This window comes from Dipodomys merriami, unplaced genomic scaffold (genome assembly GCF_024711535.1).
Source record: "Dipodomys merriami isolate MVZ:Mamm:240054 unplaced genomic scaffold, mDipMer1.0.p SCAF_3, whole genome shotgun sequence".
Taxonomy (NCBI): Eukaryota; Metazoa; Chordata; class Mammalia; order Rodentia; family Heteromyidae; genus Dipodomys; species Dipodomys merriami.
Genome location: NW_027204492.1, coordinates 15,461,830 through 15,485,105, shown reverse-complemented (window position 1 = coordinate 15,485,105; position 23,276 = coordinate 15,461,830). Strand labels below are relative to the sequence as shown.

The window sequence follows — 23,276 nt, the reverse complement described above, 5'->3', positions numbered from 1 at the left end:
AAATGGACTTGGAAGGTTTCATGCATTAGAAAAGGCATCATGATGAACTGTATGCTTAGAATCCCATTTGTTATATACACACCAAATCCTTAAATATCTTTATGCTGGGCACTGGTGGCTTATGCTTGTAATCCTAGCATCCCAGAAGGCTGAGATCTAAGCATTGTGGTTTGAAGCCACATGAGAAGGACCTTAATGAAATTATTTTCTCCAGTTGACCAGCAAAATACCAGAAGGAGGAGGCTGAGATCCAAGGATCTTAGTTCAAAGCCAGCCTGAGCAGGAGATACTTACCTCTGATTAGTCACGAAAACCCTAGAAGTGGAGCTATGGCTCAAGTGGTAGAGTGCTAACCTTGAAAAAGTGTGGGGACAATTAGAAAGAATAAAATAATGTCATTTGCAGGGAAATGGATGGAACTAAAATAAATCTGGGTAAGGTAAGCCAAGCTCAGAGAGACAAATGGCACATGTTTTGTCTGATTTAGACATAAAATACACTGGGATATGATAAATTATACAGGATTCTACATACTCACACACAGTGAGACCAAAAGAGGATACTCTTAGGAGAGAAACACAAAGGCACAATGCCTAAGTGTCTCTTCATAGTTATATAAAATAATACGCATACTGAAATAAACTCCAAGATATGAAAATAAGAGACCTCTTTAGTTTTTAGTTTTTGATGATTCTGTCTTCTTTACTGTATATAGGGTGTATTCACATGTATATCTTCAGGTGGGTGGAGGGAGAAAGGGTGAAAAGGTGTAGTACTGGAGCTCACTGGACACTGACGAGCATGAACTATACAACTCGTGGGTGGAGATGGGAGGGAGGGAGTGGGAGAGAATGAGGGAACAGAAGACACTGTACAAAAGGAAATGTACTCATTACCTGACTCACATAATTGTAATCCCTCATAAATTAATAATAATAAAAAAGAAAAAGTGCAGTGATGGCACCTAGGAAAACCCAAAAGTGGAGCTGTGACTCAAGTGGTAAGCACTAGCCTTGAACAAAAATGCTAAGGGACAGTTTGTAGGCCTTGAGTTCAAGACCCAGGATGGATACACACACACACACACACACACACACACACATGCATGCATGCACACGCATGCACGCACGCACACACACAAACTTGCCTAGAGAAAGCAATTGTTGATGTTTGTGGAGAATGTTTTTTTTTGTATTTGCACTCACATTATTTTTCCCTTGTTTATTGTTCTTTCTTTTTTTTCAAGCATTATATTGAGTAAGAGTGCAAGGTAATGAGTACATTTCCTATCAAGCATTATTGTCTCCTTCTTTGTTTTTCCCCTACCATCCCTTCCCTCCCACCTCCATATTTATCCCCCCACCCCTCAACCCCCAGCCCCCGTGAATGTTTTATAAGCAAATACTGTTCTAAGTACTTGATCTGCTCTAACTCAAGTCATTTACTCAAGGACCTCCTGAGGTAGGTCTCAGATCTAAGGCTGTTGTGTATGTGGCAAATCCAAGACTCAAACTACAGCATTGAATCTGTGATGCTGACAAGAAGCAGTTAGCAGTGGTTACTTCATAGGGAGGGCAGCTGAGGCGGTGTGATGAAGATGAGGCTGGCCGCAGGCCAGCTGGGACTGCACAGCAGGTGCAAGTAGGAGGCAGAAGGAGGATTTTTGCTTTTATGCAGCTAGATCTTTTATAATTAGAAAAGGCAATTTTTAAGTGTTACAACATTTTTATAATTTTGACTTGGGGAGATAAAAGTAATAGGTTGCAGCCATGGAAAATGTAAGCACAAGTCCTTGTGATTAGCTTTATATTTATGTTTTCATGGGCATTTTCAGCTACTTAGGAATCAAGTCTTATAACTGAAATCACTACCTAGAATATTCATTTTCACTAGGATATTAATTTTATTTTTTTCTTAGCAGAGATTAATTGTACAAAGTAGTGGCTTTCATTGTGACAAATGCACATAATATACTTTGATCGTTTTGACTCCCTCTGTTACCCAAAGGGTATAAACATTTTCTTTTCCTAATGATATTGAAATATGTGTGTGTGTGTGTGTGTATGTATGTATGTATGTGTGTGTGTGTGCAGCATGCCTGCATGCCAGTCCTGGGGCTTGAACTCTGGGCCTGGGCGCTGTCCCTCAGCTCTTCAGCTCAAGGTGAGCGCTCTACCACTTGAGCCACAGTGCCACTTCGGTTTTCTGGTAGTTTATTGGAGATAAGAGTCTCACAGACTTTCCTGCATGGGCTGACTTTGAACTGTGATCCTTAGATCTCAGCCTTCTGAACAGGAACAGCTAGGGTTACAGGTGTGAGCCACCAGCACCTGGTTTGCCTCCTCCCTTGTATGGACAATTTTGTTCTAAGGAAAACCTCTGTCCTAAGGAACCATGATCTTATTTTAAGATTGGTCTCTATAAAGCTTTTATTCATTTTTTTAAACAGCTGATTTAGATGAAAGTTTTAATGAACATGAACTGGAGCCTTCATCCCCAAAAAGTAAAAAGAAAAGTCGTAAAGGAAGACCAAGAAAAACTAATTTTAAAGGCGTGTCAGAAGATACCAGGTCCACATCTTCCCATGGAACAGACGAAATGGAAAGTAGCTCCTATGTAAGTAGAAGGCGGGTGGATTTTTACTTTTTGTTGAAATGTGAATATTTCATTTAAACTGTGTCTATAGGTAAGGCTTACCGTTTGAGATGTTAAAAAGTTTGAAGTACTCAACAATTTAAGCATTTTTTTTCTCTTTGGCATTTACAGAGAGACAGGTCTCCCCACAGAAGCAGTCCTAGTGACACTAGGCCTAAATGTGGCTTTTGTCATGTAGGGGAGGAAGAAAATGAAGCCAGAGGAAAATTGCATATATTTAATGCCAAGAAGGCAGCTGCACATTATAAGTGCATGGTAAGTATGGTTCTTTTCATGTGCTTTTAAGCCTGTTTCTGAAAACCATTCAGCTAGTAATCAAGTACAGTAGCTCTCCTTCAGCATTAATGCTTTACTCATGAATAGCAATATTCTAGAGTCTCAAATCTTAATAAACTAGAGACGTTCAAAGGACAGCATTTATAGTTTTGTAGGTTTTCAAGTAATACTAATTACAGTTACCATATTGCAAAGGATCTTTAATTAGCTTATAATAATAATTATTATAATAGGACCATAATTTATTATAACACAATATACAGTATATTGATATAAGTACTATATTATAATAATTAACATTATGATACATTCCACATCATATAGTTTGTATTGGATAGTATAACTGTAATTCTAGTTAATTTACAACTACAAAAATTTTATCTTCATAAGTGTCTATAAAGATGTTTTAAGAGCCAGGCACTGGTGGCTCACGCCTGTAATCCTAGCTACTCAGGAGGCTGAGATCTGAGGATGGTGGTTCCAAGCCACCCTAGGCAGGAAGTTCAAGAGACTTTATCTCTAATTAAGCACCAAAAAAAGTTAGAAGGAGAGATGTGGTGAAAGTGGTAGAGAGAAAAAAAAGCTGAAGAATAGCACCCAGGCCCTGAATTAAAACCCTATGACATGCACACACAAAAAATATAGTTGTTTTTTTTTAAAATTTTGGATAGTTGTGGGGCTTGAACTCTGGGCCTGGGCGCTGTCCCTGAGCTCTTCAGCTCAAGGCTAGCACTCTACTACTTGAGCCACAGTACTACCTGAAGAATAGCACCCAGGCCCTGAGTTCAAGCCCTAGGACCTGCACATACAAAGAAGATATTTTAAGACCTCTAGTATACTTATACCCTAATAAATCAATTACTATTGCTGTAATTAGAGCACTGTATTACAGTTATTTATTTATGAGCCTAGCTTCCCTAATATCCTCCTAAATTCCTGTAATACAAAAATAAGATATAGGGCTGGGAAGGTGGCTCAGTGGTAGAGTGCTTGCCTTGCATGCATGAGGCCCTGGGTTCGATTCCTCAGCACCACATAAGCAAAAAGAAAAAAGCCGGAAGTGGTGCTGTGGCTCAAGTGGTAGAGTGCTAGCCTTGAGCTGAAGAGCTGAGGGACAGCACCCAGGCCCAGAGTTCAGGCCCTATGACCAGACCCAAAAAAAAAAAAAAAATAAGATATAGATATGTTTTTTATTTTTGTTTCTGTAGATCCAGGCCTGATTTTCAGAATGCACAAATGTTTTTTAACTTAAATTTAAATTATATTAAATTAATCATCCCATTTGTGCTAGGTTTTCAAAATTATAGTATTTTTATATTTTTATGAGAGAGAGAGAGAGAGAGAGAGAGAGAGAGAGAGAGAGAGTGTGTGTGTGTGTGTGTGTGTGTGTGTGTGTGTGTGTGTGTGTGTGTGTGTGTGTGTGTGTGTGTGTGTGTGTGTGTGTGTGTGTGTGTGTGTGTGGCCTGGGGCTTGAACTCAGGGCTTAGGCATGTCCCTTACCTTTTTTTGCTCAAGGCTGTCTGCTATTTGAGCCACAGCTCCCACTTTTGTCTTTTTGGTAGGCTAATTGGAGATAAGTGAACTTTCTTCTTTGGACTGGCTTTGAACCCAGATCTCAGATTCCTGAGTAACTAGTATTATAGGTGTGAGCCACCAGCGCCCAGCCCTATAAAAAGGCCTTGACTAGATTACATAACAAATTTACCTGGGATTTTTTCTTTTTCTTTTTTTTTGGGGGGGTCCGGTTGTGGGGCCTGAACTCTGGGCCTGGGCACTGTCCCTCAGCTCTTCAGCTCAAGACTAGTGCTCTACCACTTGAGCCACAGCACCACTTTGGGATTTTTTCTTTTTTCTTATGTGGTGCTGAGGAATCGAACCCAGGGCCTCATGCATGCAAGGCAAGCACTCTACCACTGAGCCGCCTTCCCAGCCCTTTTTTTTTTTGTCAGCCATGGGGCCTGAACTCTGGGCTTGGATGCTGCCCCTCATCTCTTCAGCTCAAGGCGAGCACTCTACCACTTGAGCTACAGCACCACTTCCAGTTTTCTGGTGGTTTATTGGAGGTAGGAGTCTCATGGTCTTTCCTGCCTGGGCTGGTTTTGAACCGTGATCCTCAGATCTCAGCCTTCTGAGAAAAGGAAAGGCTTTGAGACTTATCTGTAATTAACCATCAGAAAACTGGAAGTGGTGCTGTAGCTCAAAGTAGTAGAGTGCTAGCCTTGAGCAAAAGAGCTCACGGAAGGACGGTGCACAGGCCCTGAGTTCAAGTTCCTAGGATGGACAAAAAAAAGTGATTTTAGCGGGATGCTAAGATTAGAGGCCTAGCTACACCGGAGGCTAAGATCTGAGGATTGTGGTTCAAAGCCAGCCTGGGCAGGAAAGCCCATGAGACTCTTATTTCCAAAAAAACTACTCAGAAAAAGTTGGGAGTGGCACTGTAGCTTAAGTGGTAGAATGCTATCCAGGACTGACAAAAAAGTAGTAGATTTAATAAATTTGTGGGAATGTAAAACAGTTGAGTCACTCAGTATGATGGTGTTGAAACCTTCATTGTATAAAACAGGATATTTTAACAGATACTACTGTCGATCTTAGAGTTTTTTCAATGTCCTTATTATGAATCATATTGTAATCAGATACATATATTAAAATATTTGTGTTGGTACTTGATTATTGAGGGAAAAAAGGTCAGCCTTTCCTGTGGAAATTAAAGTAATATAACACATTTGATATATGATTTCATCTCTCTCTCCTAAGGACTATGAATGATAATGTTCCTGTATTTTTCTTCTAGTTGTTCTCCTCTGGCACTGTGCAGCTGACCACCACCTCAAGAGCAGAATTTGGAGACTTTGATATTAAAACAGTACTCCAGGAGATAAAGCGAGGAAAAAGAATGGTCTGTGATTTTTTTAATATTTGTGTTGTAGCACATTACTCTTCTTGAGTCTCTGTTTTAAATCTAGAACGTATGTCAAATTTGTCCAGCCATCAAGAAATTTAATATGAAGTAGTCCATATGTTATTACTACTATTATATTACTTATTTATAATGTAATAAAGGCTGCTGGTGATACTAAAGCTCACTCCTCATTCTCTGTAACTTCATTTCTTAAGAGAATTATATGGGGAAGGTTTATAGTTCAGGATATTTGTGAGCACTTTAATGAAATAAATGAGATTACAACTGTGACAAACCTTATTAAGTTTAAATACATAAGCTTGTTTAGTAAAAAATTTCATGAACCTAATTACACTTGAGAACCTCTCCAATGTTGTTAATTCTTTTTCAATAAAAGGAAAACTTTTCATGCGTGTGCTGGCTGTGGCACTTGAACTCAGGGCCCAGGTGCTATCTCTGAGCTTTATTTGCTCAAGGCTAGCACTTGAGCCACAGCCCCACTTCCAGCTTTTTTGGTACTTAATTGGATATCAAAGTCTCATGAACTTTTTCTCTGAGCTGGCTTTCAATTGCAATCCTCAGATGTCAGCTTTCTGAGTAGCTAGGATTACAGGCATGAGCCACCAGTGCTCTGTAAATTTTTAAGGTCTTCTATTTGAAGTCAATATAAATGTTTATGTCTGTTATAATGTTTTTTTTATCATATCCTTAAATTTTCCCTTATAAAATTTACTTCATTTTCAGGTTTTAAATTATTTATGCTTATTTATTTGGCAGTATTAAAGTTAAGAGCCTTGTGCTTGCTAGTGTTCTAGAACTTGAGCAAGGCCCCCAGCCTAGTTTGCTTTATTAATTGTCTGGACAGAGTTTTACTTTTTTGTCTGGGTTCAGCCTGGGACCTTGATTCTCCTAACTACACCTTCCTAACTATACTCCTCCTTACCATGCTGGAATTACAGGTATGTACCACAGGCCAAACTTGTTTGTTGATATAGAATCTCAGTAACATTTTTTCCTGGGCTGGCTTTTTGCCTACGTATGATGTGAGCCACTGTGCCTAGACTTTAGTCTCATGTTTTTAAATTTGCTGAATTATTAATAAGTAGTTTTGAGAAATATTGGCATCAATATTGATCAGTTACTCCTTTAAGCTTTATGAAAATGGATTGCAGTCTTTAAGACAGCACTTATCTCTAGGAAGAATTTACAATTTTTATTATGAAAATGTTCGGACATATCAAAATTAAAAAGATCAGTAACATGTGTATCTATCACTTTGATTCATCAGATATCAAGAAGTTTTGGCTCACTTCACTTATGCCTTGGATTCTTGTTGCTCGAAGTTTTTTGTTTTTGTTTTTGCTTTTTTTCTGATGGTGAGGTTTAACTAAGGGCCTGGGCGCTCACTGTCCCTGAGCTCTTCTGCTCAAGGCTACCACTATACCACTTTGAGCCACAACTCCACTTCCAGTTTTCTTGTGGTTAATCTCCAACTAGCCAATTGTGGGTAAGAGTCTCAAGGACTTTAAGCTCTGGCTGACATTGAACCGAGATGCTCAGCTCTCAGCCTCCTGAATAGCTAGGATTACAGGCATGAGCCACCAGCACCTGGCCAGTATGCATTTCTTAATTGAATAATTTCTTACCCAATAGTAATGTCATTACAATTTAGCTATAACAGTTAATTTCTTAGTACCATATAGCTCCCACCTCCAGTTCATATTCATTTCCCCAATTATCTCAAAACTGCTCTATAAAGTAGATTTATGTGAATTGGATTCCAAAAGAGAATCTCATGTTACATTTGGTTCTATATCCTTTAAGTAGTATAGGGCAGCCCCTCTTCCTTGTCTGTGTGTACGTGTGTGTGTATACCAGTCCTGACTCTTGAACTCAGGGCCTGGGTGCTGTCCCTGAGTTTCTTTTGCTCAATGGTAGTATTCTACAACTTGAGCTAGAGCCTTTCCTTCCACCTTTTTAGTGATTAATTGTAGATATGAGTCTGGCCTGGCTTTGAACCCTGATCCTCAGAACTCAGCCTCTTGATTAGCTAGGATTACAGGCCTGAGCCAACAGTGCCCTCCTCTGTGTCTTTGTTTTGTGTTTTTGTATGTGTGTGGATGTTTTTTGAAGGCTCTACTTTTTTTTGCATTTTTGGTAATACCACTTCACTTCTCTATCCTCCCTATTTCCATTTAAAGTGGGAATTACAAGCAAAAGTTTGATTTGTTTCAGTTTTAATTTTGGGGGAGATAAGAATAGCTCACTGGAAGGACTGTACTTGTACTTAGTCTTATTAGAGAGGTCCCTAAGTCTGATGTTTGCATTCAGACTGTGAGTCTGATCCTCCCACTCTAAAGTTCCCTTCCATCTTTCATGTCATGATTTCAGACACTTAGGATTATTGTCTGACTGTACCAGCAATGACTGACCCTTTGTTTGTGAAACTTCCTATTTGAAGATGTTAAAATTGTCATTGGTTCCATTTAGATCTAATTTAGTTTGATACTTTACTTACTTTGAAAATGAAAGTGCTAAAAAAAAAAAAAAAAAAAAGAGAACCTAGCCTGATACTGATGACTCAGACCTGTAATCCTAGCTGCTCAGGACACTGAGATCTGAGGATTGAGGTTCAAAGCTACCCCAAACAGAAGAATCCATGAAACTCCAATTAATCATCCACAAGCAGGAACTAGAGCTGTGGCTCAAATGATTGCATGCTAGCCTTCAGCAAAAAAAGGCTAAGGGAGAGTACAAGGCTCAGAGTTCAAGCCCCAATATTAGCATATACATTCAAGAACAGAACTTCTAGACTAAAACAGGGAAATCATTTTATCTCATCATGTAACAATGTCATATCATATTTTTAAAAAAATTCAAATAGTGAGAGGGAAAACAGTTCTCTTGGTCAACTTACTGTTCCTCTTCGTTGAAAGTTAGGTAACTGCTAACTTAACATGTCCCTCTCTGTATGTTAAAAGTAGTCCACCAGGGCTGGGAAGTTGACTCAGTGGTAGAGTGCTTGCCTCAACATACATGAGGCCCTGGATTCAATTCTTTAGCACCACATAAGGAAAAAAAAGCTGGAAGTAGCGCTGTGGCTCAAGTGGTAGGGTGCTAGCCTTGAGCTGAAGAGCTGAGGGACAGTGCCCAGGCCCAGAGTTCAGCCCCCACAACCTACAAAAAAAAAGTGGCCCACCAATAGACTGCACACCACTCCAAAATAAAAGAACATCTAGAGCTCAATAAAATTGAAAATTCTTTATTATGCACCCCTTCCTAGAGGAAAGGCTATAAGAGATTCTATAATAAAAAAAAATCTGCTTAACTCATTGTTTTGTGAACTTACTGGGCATTAAAATCTTACATTTTGAGCAGTCACATTTTTTTTGTCGGTCATGGGGCTTGAACTTTGGGCCTGGGCTCTGTCCCTCAGCTCTTCAGCTCAAGGCGAGCGCTCTACCACTTGAGCCACAGCACCACTTCCAATTTTCTGGTGGTTTATTGGAGATAGGAGTCTCATGGTCTTTCCTGTCCAGGCTGGCTTTGAACCACGATCCTCAGATCTTAGCCTCCTGAGTAGCTAGGATTACAGGCGTGAGCCACCAGCGCCTGGCAGCAGTCACTTTTTATCTCAGAATATTTTTTTGGTGTCTGTCCTGGGGCTTGAACTTACGGTTTGATTGTTATCCCTGAGGGTTTTTTTCTTTTTTGCTCAAAGCTAACACTCTACCCCTTGAGCCACAGCTCCACTTCTGTCTTTTTTGGTGGTTAATTGGTGATAAGAGTCTTACAGACTTCCTTGCCCTGGCTGGCTTTGAACCTTGATCCTCAGATCTTAGTCTCCTGAATGGCTAGGATTACAGGCCTAAGCTGCTGATACCTAGCTTCTCAGAACATTCTTTCTTTCTTTTTTTTTTTGGCCAGTCCTGGGGCTTGAACTCAGGGCCTGGGAACTGTTCCTGAGCTTTCTTGTTCAAGCTGGCACTCTACCACTTGAGTCACAGCACCACTTTCAGCTTTTTCTGTTTATGTGCACTGAGGAATCAAACCCAGGGCTTCATGCATGCTAGGCAACCACTCTACCACCTTCCCAACCCTCTCAGAACATTCTTTAGGTGAGGATGATTTAGGCCAAACTGAAAATTGTGGAACAGGTTTGGCTCTGCCCTTTTGCCTAATTTTCCCTCTTCTGAGAAGATTGCTTTCCTATTTTCTCATTCTTTTCCTCAATCAGAGGAAATGAGCTCTGGGAGGAAATGACATCAAATCAGCTGGGGGCTGGTGGTTGAGGGCTCATGCCTGTAATCCTAGTTACACAGGAAGCTGAGATCTGAGGGTCACAGTTCAAAGCCAGCCTGGCAGGAAAGTCTGTGAGACTCTTAACCTCCAATTAACCACCAGAAAAACAAGAGTGGTGCTGTGGCTCAAAGTGGTAGGGTGCTAGCCTTGAGTGAAAGAGCTTAGGGACAGCACCCAGGCTCTGAGTTCAAGCCCCATGGCTGCCAAAAAAATAAAAATAAAATCTCTGAAATGCAATGTAGTTTTTGTGGTTGGCATTAACAAGGAGTATCTTATCTATATATTGAGATATCAGGTCTTTCATGGTTAGTACAGTTTTAATTAGGTGATATATAATAGTAGGTTCATTGCCATACTTTTTCAAAAGAAAATGGCTGCTGTTTTTAAACTGGGATGTTTGACTGAGTTTATTACTGAAGTACATAAAATTGCCTAAACTTGTAAATACTGCTTATGATTGTTTTCTCTTTCTTTTAAACAGAAATGTACACTTTGCAGTCAGCCTGGTGCTACTATTGGATGCGAAATAAAAGCCTGTGTTAAAACCTACCATTACCACTGTGGAGTACAAGACAAAGCTAAATACATTGAAAATATGTCACGAGGCATTTACAAGTAAGAAAACCCAAGAATTATCCATTTGGCTGAACATACCAGTAAATAACTTCCCTTAAATATATATCATGACTTTGCTCAATCTCTATTAGTTGGTATATAGTCATGAATACTGAAGGTATTCTCTTTTTAATATTTTTTATTGTGGGCTGAGAAGGTGGCACAGGGGTAGAGCGCTTGTCTTGCGTGCATGAGACCCTGGGTTCGATTCCTTAGCACCACATAAGCAGAAAAAGCCAGAAGTGGTGCTGTGGCTCCAGTGGTAGAGCGTTAGTCTTGAGCTGAAGAGCTGAGGGACAGCACCCAGGCCCAGAGTTCAGGCCGCATGTCTGACCAAAAAAAAAATAATGTTATAAAAGGGATGTATAGAGGGGTTGCAGCAACATAAGTCAGATAAAGAATACATTTCTTTTTGCATGTCAACCCTTCCCTTGTTCTCTCCTAATTTTTCCCTCCCATCTACCCACAAGTAGTATAATTCATTTCTGAAGGTATTCTATAAGGATTTTCTCCTGACTATGTACCTCTGGGTTACCATTCATTCCTCCAACATTACTGCTCACTCTGTGTTAGAATAGTATTTAGTTATAAAGATAGAAGCGAAAAGATTGTCTGCATAGAATGACAAGAGTTTGGGGTGAAACTCAGTGGTACTGAACTTCCTGAGTAGCTAGGATTATAGCTAGTAGGCCCTGAGTTCAATTATCAGCACAACCAAAGGGATGGATAGACAAGGAGAGGGAGGGAAAGAAAAAGGACCAGAGATTAGGATTTCTAGGTACTGTGCTTTTAATGAGCTAGTAGTGTAATGGTTCCATTTCTTTAAGTTCATGAAAATTAATTTGGTAAGAATCCCTGAACTTTTGTATATTTATTTATCTTCTTTCTTTCTTTTTGGGCTGGTCCTGGGGCTTGAATTTAGGGCCTGGGCATTGTCTCAGAGCTCTTTTGCTCAAGGGTAGTGCTGTACTACTTTAGCCACAACTCCACTTCTGGCTCAAATCTCAGCCTTCTGAGTAGCTAGGATTATAAACATGAGCCACCAGCGCCCAGCATGAAACATTTTTTTTGTGACATTAAATAGTTTACATTTGTTTTGATGATTGCACAGTGTTCTGTAATACACACACACACACACACACACACACACAGAGTTATATATAGTCATTTTATTGGTTCCTTATTTAGGTTATTTTTACTTTTTAGCTGTTAGAAAACCATGTTTTAGTGGTTATCTCTAAGCAAAAACATTTTTACTAGGATCTATGATGAGTTGGATTAAGTTGAATCGTTTTTATTTTTTGCATTGAAGTGTGTGTGTGTGTGTGTGTGTGTGTGTGTGTGTGTGTGTGTGTGTGTGTGTGTGTGTGTGTGTGTGTGTGTGTGTGTGTGTGTGTGTGTGTGTGTGTGTGTGTGTGTGTGTGTGTGTGTGTGTGTGTACTGGCACTTGATTGAATTGATGGCCTTATGCTTTGCTTGCTTACAGCCGGCATTCTACCACTTGAGTCATAACCTCAGTCTGGCGTTTTGCAGGTTAATTGGAGATAGTCTCATGGACTTTCCTGCCTGGGCCAGCTTTCAACCTCACTTCTCAGATCTCAGCCTCCTTAATAGCTAGGAATATAGGTGGGAGGTACTGGCACATGGCTGAAATTTGTTTGTTAAATTTGTAATGTGGATTTTGGAATACTGAATTCAAATGAGCATCTACATGCAAGTAGTTTGGGATAGAGCTGAATTAAATGGCGTCCCTATCTCCCCAATATGGTTTTCATTCCTTAGCACCCCTTTCTGGGTCTTGACCATATATATAATGTAAAAGGCAAGGGTAGCTGGGCCTGGTGCCCATACTTGTAATCCAAACATTCAGGAAGTGGAAACAGGAGGATTTTGAGTTTGAATCCTTCTGGGGCTATATAAGAAGGCCCTGTCACAAAAAAAATAATCAAAGGGCTGGGAATATGGCTTTAGTGGTAGATTGCTTGCCTAGTATGCATGAAGCCCTGGGTTCAATTCCTCAATACTATATACATTGAAAAGGCCAGAAGTGGCATTGTGGCTCAAGTGGTAGAGTACTAGCCTTGAGCAAAAGAAGCTCATGGACAGTGCCCAGGCCCTGAGGTCAAGCCCCAGGACTGGCAAAAAAAAAAAAAAAAGAGGTGAGGGAAGATATAATGATTTTTATTTATGTTTATTCTGTCTTGTGTATTATATTTTAAATTATTTAATATGAATGTTCAAAAAAACAGCCTCCCATCATAAAGATGCTCGGTGACAGTGGAGGTATAATTTAACCAGTTGACGGCTATGATTTTGTGCCTAGACTCATGAAAAACTCATAAAGGACTATGGAAAATAATCCACAAATGAATAATAATCCCATAAAAGATGAAAATTTGGCCAATCACCAGTGAGTCATACCTGTAATCCTTAGACACTCAGGAAGCTGAGATAAGATGGTGATTTGAGTCCAGCCAGCCTCAGCAGAAAAGTCTGTGAGACTCTTATCTCTGGTTAGCCAATAAAAAGCAGGAAGTGGAGCTGTGGCCCAAGTGGTAGAGCATAAAAACTCTGGGAGTCCAAGTCCCAGGACCCCCACAAAATAAATCTGGAAGTGGAGGTAGGTTCAAGTGATTGAGCCCCATCCTTCAGTGAAAAAGCCAAGTGAAAGCTCAGGGCCTTGAGTTAAAGCCTCAGAACTACACACACATACACAAAACCCCTGAAAAATAAATACAAAAGCTAGCCATGTGCTGGTGGCTTACACCTGTAATCCTAGCTACTCAGGAGGCTGAGATCTGAGGATTGCAGTTCAAAGCCAGCCCAGTGAGGTAAGTCTGTGAGACTCTTTTCTCCAATTAACCACTAGAAAACTGGAAGTGGTGCTCAAGAGCTAAGGGACAGCTCCCAGGTCCAGAGTACAAGCCCCACCACCAACAAAAAAGAAAAAGAAAAAAAAAAGCTAAGCAAGAACATGAGGCCCTGAGTTCAAGCCTCTGTATACTAGCACACAAAATGATAAAAATCTGTCTTGACAAGAAAAAAAATCTTGTCCTTTTAGAGGAGACTTTCTATCAAAAAGATTGTAAAATTTATATAAAAATATAATAGTATGACAAATTTGCCCATTAGCAGTTACCAAATTATTGCCACAGTTGTTTCATTTATTGGTATTTTCCCCAAGATCTAGCTCAAATCTCTTGCCTTTAGATTCCCTACATACTTCAGTATGTATCTCAAAACACTGGAATTTCTAATGTAATTACTACCTCATAATCATATGTTATAAAATAACTGTGCTGGGTGCCAATGGCTCATGCCTCTAATCTTAGCTGCTCAGGAGGCTGAGATCTGGAGATCACAGTTCAAAGCCAACCTGGGCAGGAAAGTCTGAGACTCTAATCCCCAATAAACCAGCAGAAAACTGGAAGTGGCGCTATGGCGCAAGTGGTAGAGCGCTAGCCTTGAGCTCAAGAGCTGAGAGACAGTGCACAGGCCCAGAGTTCAAGCCCATGACCTAGAAAATTAATTAATTAACAATTGTTTTTCAGAACCATCACATATAATCCATATTTTCACATTTCCACAATTGTCTTTTTTTGGCCATACTGTGGTTTGAACTCAGGGCTTCACACTTGCTAGATAGGTGATCTATCACTTGAGCCATTGTTTTTGCTTCCATTCTTTTTCTTTTTCTTTTTTTTTGGGGGGGTTCCAGTCATGCGGCCTGATCTCTGGGCCTGGGCACTGTCCCTCAGCTCTTCAGCTCAAGGCTAGCGCTCTACCACTTTGAGCCACAACTCCACTTCCGGCTTTTTTTTTATTTGCTTATGTGGTGCTGAGGAATCGAACCCAGGGCCTCATGCATGCAAGGCAAACGCTCTACCACTGAGCCACCTTCCTAGCCCCCGTTATTTTTCTTTTTTTTTTTTTTTTTGGACGTGGGTCTTGAACTCTGGGCCTGGGCACTGTCCCTCAGCTCTTCAGCTCAAGGCTAGTGCTCTACCACTTGAGCCACAGCGCCACTTCCGGTTTTTTTCTTATGTGGTGCTGAGGAATTGAACCCAGGGCCTCTGGCATGCAAGGCAAGCGCTCTACCACTGAGCCACCTTCCCAGCCCCCCCCCCCCCCGTTATTTTTCAAATATGGTTTTATTTATGCCTACACTAGCCTGGACTACAGTCCTATTTACATTTCCTTCATAGTTGCAATGATAAGTATGCATTATTGGTTGGGATGGTACCTCACTAATTTATTGTTTGGGCTGGCCTCAAACTGAAATCCTCTTATCTCTACCTCCCAAGCACCTGGGATTACAGGTATGTACCAGTACACCCAGTCACAAGTGTCTTTTTAGACTTAATTTGTTCCAATTTGTATATATACAAAGTCCATGCACTGCATTTTTTTATTTAATTCTGTTTTAATATGAAGTCATCTCTTCCTCAATCTCACCTTTTCTCTCAATGTGAAAAACCCTGATGAATTGTCCTCTGGAAGTCCCAAACTGTAGATGTGTCTGTTTACTACTTTATGATGGTATTCCACTTGTCTTTACCCTTTCTCCTATACTTTCTATAAATTGATTCAAAGGTTTAGTTTATATTCACGTTATGTTTTAGGGAATATGCTTCATAGGTAGTATAGGAATCTCATTTGATAATTGGAAAAGAAACAGCCGGTCACTGTTGGTTCTCACCTATTATCTTGGCTCCTCACAGCAGAGCAGGAAATTCTGTGAGCCTCTAATCTCCCATTAATTACCCAAAACAAACAAGCCAGAAATGGAGCTGTGGCTCAAGTGGTAGAGTGCAAGCCTTGAGCACAAAAGCTCAGGGACAGCACACACACACACACACACACACACACATACACACACACAGACACACACACATACACACACACACACACACACGGGGAGGGGGGGAGGAGGAGGAGGAGGCAGTGGGAAAAAAAACTAAAAAGAAAGGAAGTTTTCAGTGGATAGCATGTGAAGGCACAAGTCCTCCATAACTCTTTGACAGTTATTGAAAATAGTTTAAGAGTGGAAAGAAAACTCATGAGCACAGATAGAAGTCAGTTGTTACTATACTTCACACCACACTTGCCCTTTTAGTTTATTAAAATGTTAGATGTAGCTTAGATGATCAGTGACACATATATTCCTATATAATCATTTATCCATTAGTGACCACAAGAGTACATACTTGGAGATTTTTTAAAGCACTTTTCCTGTCATATAGTCTGTAATTGACCTAAAATTGGGCTCAGATCAGCCTGCCTATTGCTGATTATGCAAAATCACATATCATTTTTATTAAAAACTATAATAAAGGGCTGAAGGCATGGCTCAAATTTCATAGAATGTATTTAACAAGTTGAGGCCCTGAGTTCAAAGCAAGTACTCTATAATCCTAGCTATTCAGGACACTGAGATGTGCTGACTACCATAACCTTTATGGCAGCATAAAAGTCCCTTCTGTGTGGGTGGCTTATGCTCATAATCCTGGCTACTGAGGAGTCTGAGCTCTGAGGATTATGGTTCAGAGCAAGCCCAGGAAAACAAATCTGGGAATTTCTTATTTCCAGTTAACCAGCAAAAAGCTGCAGTTAGAGGTGTGGCTCAAGTGGTAGAGCACCAACCATGAGTGAAAAAGCCAAATGAGAGCATGAGGCCCTGAGTTCAAGCTCCAGTACTGTACCCCAAACAAATATTAACATAAACCACAAAAAAACCCGTGCCACAAAAAAAAAAAACTTAGTTTCAAATATACAGAGTATATATATACTGAAAAGGTGATGGGAACAACATGATGTTGAAGACTCATTCTGGAGATGACTTGTTGGTTTTAAAGTGGGGCACATCTACCATTACAATTGTGAAGTAGGACTGCTAGCAAGCATAGCATCACTGATAGTGGAACAGTGAAATGGCATGCCTCTTAAAGTATGCAGGATCATCTACAGTGTCTGGACTGAACAGCCAAAATTGAAGTTGAAGCTAACCACACCTTTAGGCTTTATTATTCCCAGCTTGTATGAACTATGGGATAGAAGAGACCCAAATGAAGCAGTTCTAGACACATCCACAGGGTGGTGCAGGTGACAAACCAGCTGATCCCATCTCAACCAATCAGGATGCAGATGTTCACATCTGTAATTCTAGCTACTCAGGAGGCTGAGATCTGAAGATTACGGTTCAAAGCTAGCCCAGGCAAGAAAGCCCATGAGACTCAATGTCCAATTAACTACCAAATAGCTGGAAGTGGAGCTGTGATAAGGGGGCTAGCCTTGAGCAAAAAAGCTCAAGGATGGTGCCTATCAACTATGTTTAAGCCCCAGGATCAGCACAACCACACCACACACACACACACACACACACACGCACGCACGCACGCACGCACGCACGCACGCACGCACGCACGCAAGCACACACACAGCTGAAAGGACCATACTAGTTTAAGAGACAGCCAAATATATAATGTGGGGAATTTTTGTATGATTTATGGAGATATTCTAGCAAAGGTTAAGGCACTCATGACCAAAAGTAATTTGAAACGTTTGAGGAGACCTTGTTTCCTGCAATATGAGCAGAAAATAGCAATGTACATAGAATATATTTGTTGAAATATAATTGTAAATTTTGTATATGGATTTCTAGAAATTTATATATTACATCTATATATCTGAAACTTACTGTTTTTTCATTGGCTCAAAATTTGTTTTAAGCCAAGTGCCTGTGGCTCACATTTGTAATCCTTGCTACTCAGGAGGCTGAGATCTGAGAATCGCAGTTCAAAGCCAGCCTGGGCAGAAAAGTCCAGGGGACTTGTATCTCTAATTAAACACCAGAAAACCGGAAGTGGCACTGTGGCTTAAAGTGGTAGAGCACTAGCCTTGAGCAAAAGAGGTCAGGGACGGTGCCCAGGCCCCAAGTTCAAGCCTCATGACTGACAAAAAATTGCTTTTAATCTCTGGGAAAAAGAAGGGATTGCTTTATAACTGTTGCCCTAAATAAACAGGAGGTTTTGTTTCAAATCAACTTCTATTATCTTTTAGATACAAATGGCCTGGTAGTGAATTGGGGGTGTTTAAAATTGTGAATGAAAAACTCCTGTTTTACATGGGCACCAAGCTCTTCCACTAATGATTGCATAAATGTATTCTCATCAACAGTGACAAAGGATTTTGAGATTTTTGTCTTTCATCATTGTAGACTATATTGTAAAAATCATAGTGGAAATGATGAGAGAGATGAAGAAGATGAGGAACGAGAGAGTAAAAGCCGGGGAAAAGTAGAAATTGAGCAGCAACAACTAATGCAGCAGCAACTTAATGGAAACTAGGTATGAAAGTTCATTATACCACATCTGTTATCAGGATACAAAACACACTGATAAATACATAGCAAAGTAATGAAATGCAGTACATTTTTTAAAAAATCTATTCTGTTTAGCTAAGAGCATGTTACTGGAATGCTGAGGATTGTTTAGACTTGCCTAGTTCTTTGTTGTTTTTTTTTTCTTTCTTTACTAGCCAATTTTGTAACCATAAAAAAATAAAGCTATCCACTTTATCAGTAAATGTAGTTCTAATGCCAAATCAGTAAGATATTCTCCTCAATAACATTATGTTGATTGTGTTCCCATCAAACATCCTATTTTACATGTTTTTATCATCTTTTAAACAGGTTCATGGGACAGAGTTAGAAAACTGGGAATGAATAAGACATCCATAACTACTATTCTTTTTTTCCACTGTTTTCTAAAATCCAAAAGGGTTTGTAACTTTTTACTGCCCAACTCTTAGATCCTTCATTGAACTGCCTGAAAGCATCTTGTTTGTTCTATATAAGCCTTCACTAGATGGCTGAGTTTGACATGTTGATGTTACGTAGCTGTAGCTTGCAGTTTCTGGGAAGCAGTTGAAAACACTATTAACCCTGTGTAGAGTGTCATCAGTTAAAGCAGACATTGAAATGAACTAAGCTCTATTTCTGGACTGAACGAAGTTCTACTGTTTAGAGTGTTTAAGTTGGTTTAGTGGATTCATGCTCAAGGGAAAACGTAAGCAAATTTTACTTTACAATGCAGCCATGCCACTGGTGGTAACCCATGATTCTTTGTGGAGATTTTTTTTTCACACTCCAGTAATGGAGGCTAGAAATGAAGAGAACCTTCTTTTCTCTTGGCTTTGACAGCACATGCTCTCAAGTCACTTCCAAGAAGTGTGCTCCAGCTTTTCTTTGGCTCCTGTTAAAGTTGGGCTCACTGACCACCGTGGATGCAAGCAACTGGTGATTTAAAGCTCTGATGCTCTCCAGTGCTTATGCCAAAATTCTCTTTGACAGTACCACCTCTTCTCTTTCCAACTCACACCAAGAGCTTCTGGCAAAATGATCGAATCCTTTTCCAGGTTCAAAGTAACATTTGGCAAACCAACCGCAAACTAAAACCTCTTTGAGATTTAAGGGGTTACCACTTGCTAAGGACTTTTAAAGACCCCACGTTTGAAACGGGTTCCTCCCAAGTGCCCTGTCCGTGGAACACTTCACGTCTTGACCCAGAGTATGTAAGGAGGGCTCGGGGGCTGTAGGAGTGAAAAACAGTCTTGCATAAAACAGGAATTATTTTGAATGTTGTGACCACTATTTTAGAAACTTGATTTCATGTTTTCCATGTTTTTCAGTCATTGCTTTGGTTGTATGTTTTCTAGGCTTCTGGGGCCCCACTCTTCTTCTTAGTGGGGTTTGGTATTTTGTCATTAACTAATGATCAGGATTGTTTATAAAAGCCTAAGAACCCAGCTTTTTTCAAAAGGATTTTGGACACTGGCATTTTTTAGCTAGTGATATTTTCTTCCACTTATCTGCTGAAGCACATTTATATGTTTCTTTATGGAAAAACCAAAAAAAACGAAAACAAAAACAACTTTATTTGTGGTCTGCCTGATAGTACCATAGCACCTCAAGGCGAAGGGTAGGGATTCTGATTACGGAGTTATTAGTTCACCTACCACAATAGAGCAAATTTGCAAGTAAGGAATAACATATTGAAGTGACTGTACAATGAGCGGACAGAACAGCATTTTTTAAACTGTATACAGGTGGGAAATTACACTGTGCTGAATGAATTTTGTAACTGCTTGTCCCTTAGCATCCAATTTGTCAAGTGTGTGTTCACACATTTACTTCAATCAAGGGACTCAATGCTTGCTCTCTTTTAACTCTTTTATTGTTATTTTTAGAAGGAAACTAGCTTTAGTAGTGGACTGCTATGTATGTTTCTCCCTTTGCTTTTAATATGCCACCATTTGTGTGTGATTCATTTTCAAAATTTGTCATGACTTGAAGTACAAGGACAGATCTAAATGTTTGTTTACCAAGCTATGTGACTTTTCCCAAAGGATCTGTACTTTATTTCCTTATAACAGCTTGAAAACTATTATTTTTAAAGATCTTGAAATCACTGTGTCTAGATCAATTTTTTACATTGTGTGCCATACAACTTACCCATGGAGAAATAGGTATCCTTCATTTTTAGACAACTACTGTAATGAATTTTTTTAGGAAAAATAAAGGAAGGTGCCAGGGGTAATTGTGGCCAGTCAATAATTATGTAAAGGACTTCAACTATTGTAGCTGTCAGTTGATGGGTTTGTTGCGTAGTAAGATATAGAACTTGGTATGGGTTTCTTCAGCCCTTTCTCTGCTACTACCAACCAGAATAGCACTTTACCTTTTGGTTGGCTAGATAGGTGGCTGACTACCTGTTTTTTCTCACTGTGGTGTGATAGGCGAAATCCTCCATTCAAAATTGAAATGTAAATTGAAGTCACATGAAATATCACCTTGGGCTGTAAGCCTCCAATATTTTGATTCTCTACCTATGTTTTCATCACATGCTGAGTAAAAGTGCCTTACAATGTAAAAATTGTACAGTACTTGTGTTCCCAAGTAGCATCATCATCTTCTGGGTAGTAATTACATTGTGGTATTAATATTTAGATAAATGGACCTCAGCAGTGTATTTACTGTACATCTCTTAAGTCCTTAACTGTAGTTTTAATAAGCATGACATTATTTGATAAGTATATGACATTTACATTGTTTTCCAAAAATACTGCCATTACTGTCTTTTATGCATATTTTAGCCTGAAATTTCGAAGTGTCTTTTCTTCTTTATTTCCTTTTCTTTCTTTCTCCCCTTTTTTTGTTTTCACTTTTGTTGTTGTTGTTGTTACGAGTATTAAACAGTGTAACCTTTGCAAGCGTATATTGAAGATGATTCTGGAGCATTTATTGCCTTACCAGAAAATGTTAGTAATAAATGTTCTTTAGAGCAGAAGGATAGACTTAAGTTTCTATACTTTAATAAGAGCTCTTTGTTCCTGGGGGGAAGACGGGAGGGGGGTGAATTTTACTTTCATCTCAATTTATTAAAACCCACAACTTAAATTCTCTTGCAAGGATCAGCAGTTTTAGAAATTTCAAATTGTACTTGCTCAGAGGTACATGCTACTCGAGATATGAACAGAATAACAGTGCTGTAGATCTACTATTGAATCCGAATCTATGTACTTGAACAAATGTGTGAATCTCAAATATCTCAAAGCAAAAGTAAAAGTGTTCTGGCATGTTGTTGCTTTTTTAAAAAGCACTAAGGTTAGACCAAGGTATAGTTTTGTTTGAACAGACATTTAATTGTAAAGATGTGGAATGCGTCATGGGTCAAAAATCAAACATTCCTCTCATGTTATGTATATTTTGTTCCTGTTATATTGGCTTTATTTTCAAATTGTAGTTTGTAGTATTAGTTCCTTTTATTGGTATTCTTGCATATACTATTCATTCAATAAATCAGTTATGAATTTCATATTTGTATGTCTTTTTTGTGTGAAAGCTTATGATGAAGTTTTGAAAACCACAACAACATTGTGTTATGTTTAGTCTTGCTGTACATCAAGGTAAAATGCCTAAATTGTTTGATAACTTGTCATTCAACAAATCTGGGGAAAGAGCTGGGGATATACTTCAGTGGTAGCTGCTGGCCTAGCATCACCAAAACAATAACAACAAAATTCACCTATCTCAAAAACCAGTGTGGGAAGGTGAATATGGGAGGGAAAAAATACTTGGTTTTGAATTTCATTCAAAGTTTCATAATACAAGGTATTTTTATGGGGAGAAGTGACAATCTCTTTTCTTTTCTTTTTTTTGGTCAGTTGTGGGGTTTGAACTCTGGGCCTGGGCTCTGTCCCTGAGCCCTTCAGCTCAAAGCTAGTGCTCTACCATTTGAGCCACAGCGCCACTTCCAATTTTCTGAGTGGTTTATTGGAGATAAAAGTCTCATGGACTTTCCTGCCCTGGCTAGCTTTGAACAACGATCCTCAGATCTCAGCCTCCTGAGTAGGTAGGATTGCATGCGTGAGCGACCGGCACCCGGGGACAGTCTTTTTAAGACAGTCTTTAAGACAGTCTTTTTAAGACATTATGGCCTGGGAAAAAGCGAGGAAAGGGGCAACATTGTTCAAAAAGAAATGAACTCATTACCTGACTTATGTAATTGGAACCCCTCTACATATCACCTTTATAATAATCATAAAAATAAAATAATTGGTATTATACCATGGTTCAGATTATTAGAATGTGATTTTGAAAATAAATACCCCCAAACTCCTAATACAATTTATCTTATAAAGGATTGTACCCTTGCCATTTAAGTTTTCTCTCAGTTCATGAACAGCTTCCTGCTGGTACTATGCTCCTATATGAGGTTGCTCATATCTAGGGCAGAAATCGATGTTTTAATTAGTGGAAATCTGCCATTCCACATACAATTCCTAGTCTGCATTCTTACTGCATTCCCCCCAAGTATCAGATTCAGATTATTGCTGAATCATAGAATAGTGTGTTTTACTGAAAATGTATATGTATTTAACATTCACTATTAAGTTTCTTTTTTTTTTTGGGGTCCGGTCATGGGCCTGAACTCTGGGCCTGGGCGCTGTCCCTCAGCTCTTCAGCTCAAGGCTAGCACTCTACCACTTGAGCCACAACGCCACTTCCGGCTTTTTTTCCCTGCTTATGAGGTGCTGAGGAATCGAACCCAGGGCCTCATGCATGCAAGGCAAGCACTCTACCACTGAGCCACCTTCCCAGACCCTTAAGTCTCATTTTTAATTGCTGTAATGGGAAAATACAATGATTGGAAGTTATATGCTTTTCTTTAGCTAATCAAAACTATGGACCACTTATTTATTGGTTCTGACTGCATTTCCTAGCAATTGTTGAGGTCATTACAAACCAAAAATTGCATAATTTCAAAAGAAAATTCTATGGCCAGCAAATGGTCAGTCCATATTTTTACAAGAAAATAATAAAACCACCTATGTTACAGTCCTCAATTGTTGGCAAATATTATATAATCTTGCCTTTGTTTAGATAATAAGGTGGCCAGACATTAAGGATATAAGGCATAATTTTGTATTAATTTTTAATTGGAATGTAAAAAGTATAATGAAGTAC

The 23,276-nt window shown here is 39.4% G+C and overlaps 1 protein-coding gene across 3 annotated transcripts in view; it reads left to right on the top strand.

The window, feature by feature from the left end:
• Positions 1-21,624, top strand: part of Phf6 (PHD finger protein 6) — a 64,188-nt gene extending 42,564 nt beyond the window's left edge. For 2 of the 3 annotated variants that reach the window (XM_070039706.1, XM_070039707.1), the window contains exons 6-11: positions 2,450-2,616; positions 2,767-2,910; positions 5,726-5,830; positions 10,617-10,750; positions 17,967-18,096; positions 18,441-21,624. In XM_070039706.1, coding sequence (XP_069895807.1) covers positions 2,450-2,616; positions 2,767-2,910; positions 5,726-5,830; positions 10,617-10,750; positions 17,967-18,096 — 680 coding nt within the window. In that variant the 3' untranslated portion in view covers positions 18,441-21,624. The remainder of the gene's footprint in view (positions 1-2,449; positions 2,617-2,766; positions 2,911-5,725; positions 5,831-10,616; positions 10,751-17,966; positions 18,097-18,440) is intronic. The other variant, XM_070039708.1, reaches the window with a different exon arrangement.
• Positions 21,625-23,276: the final 1,652 nt, after the last annotated feature.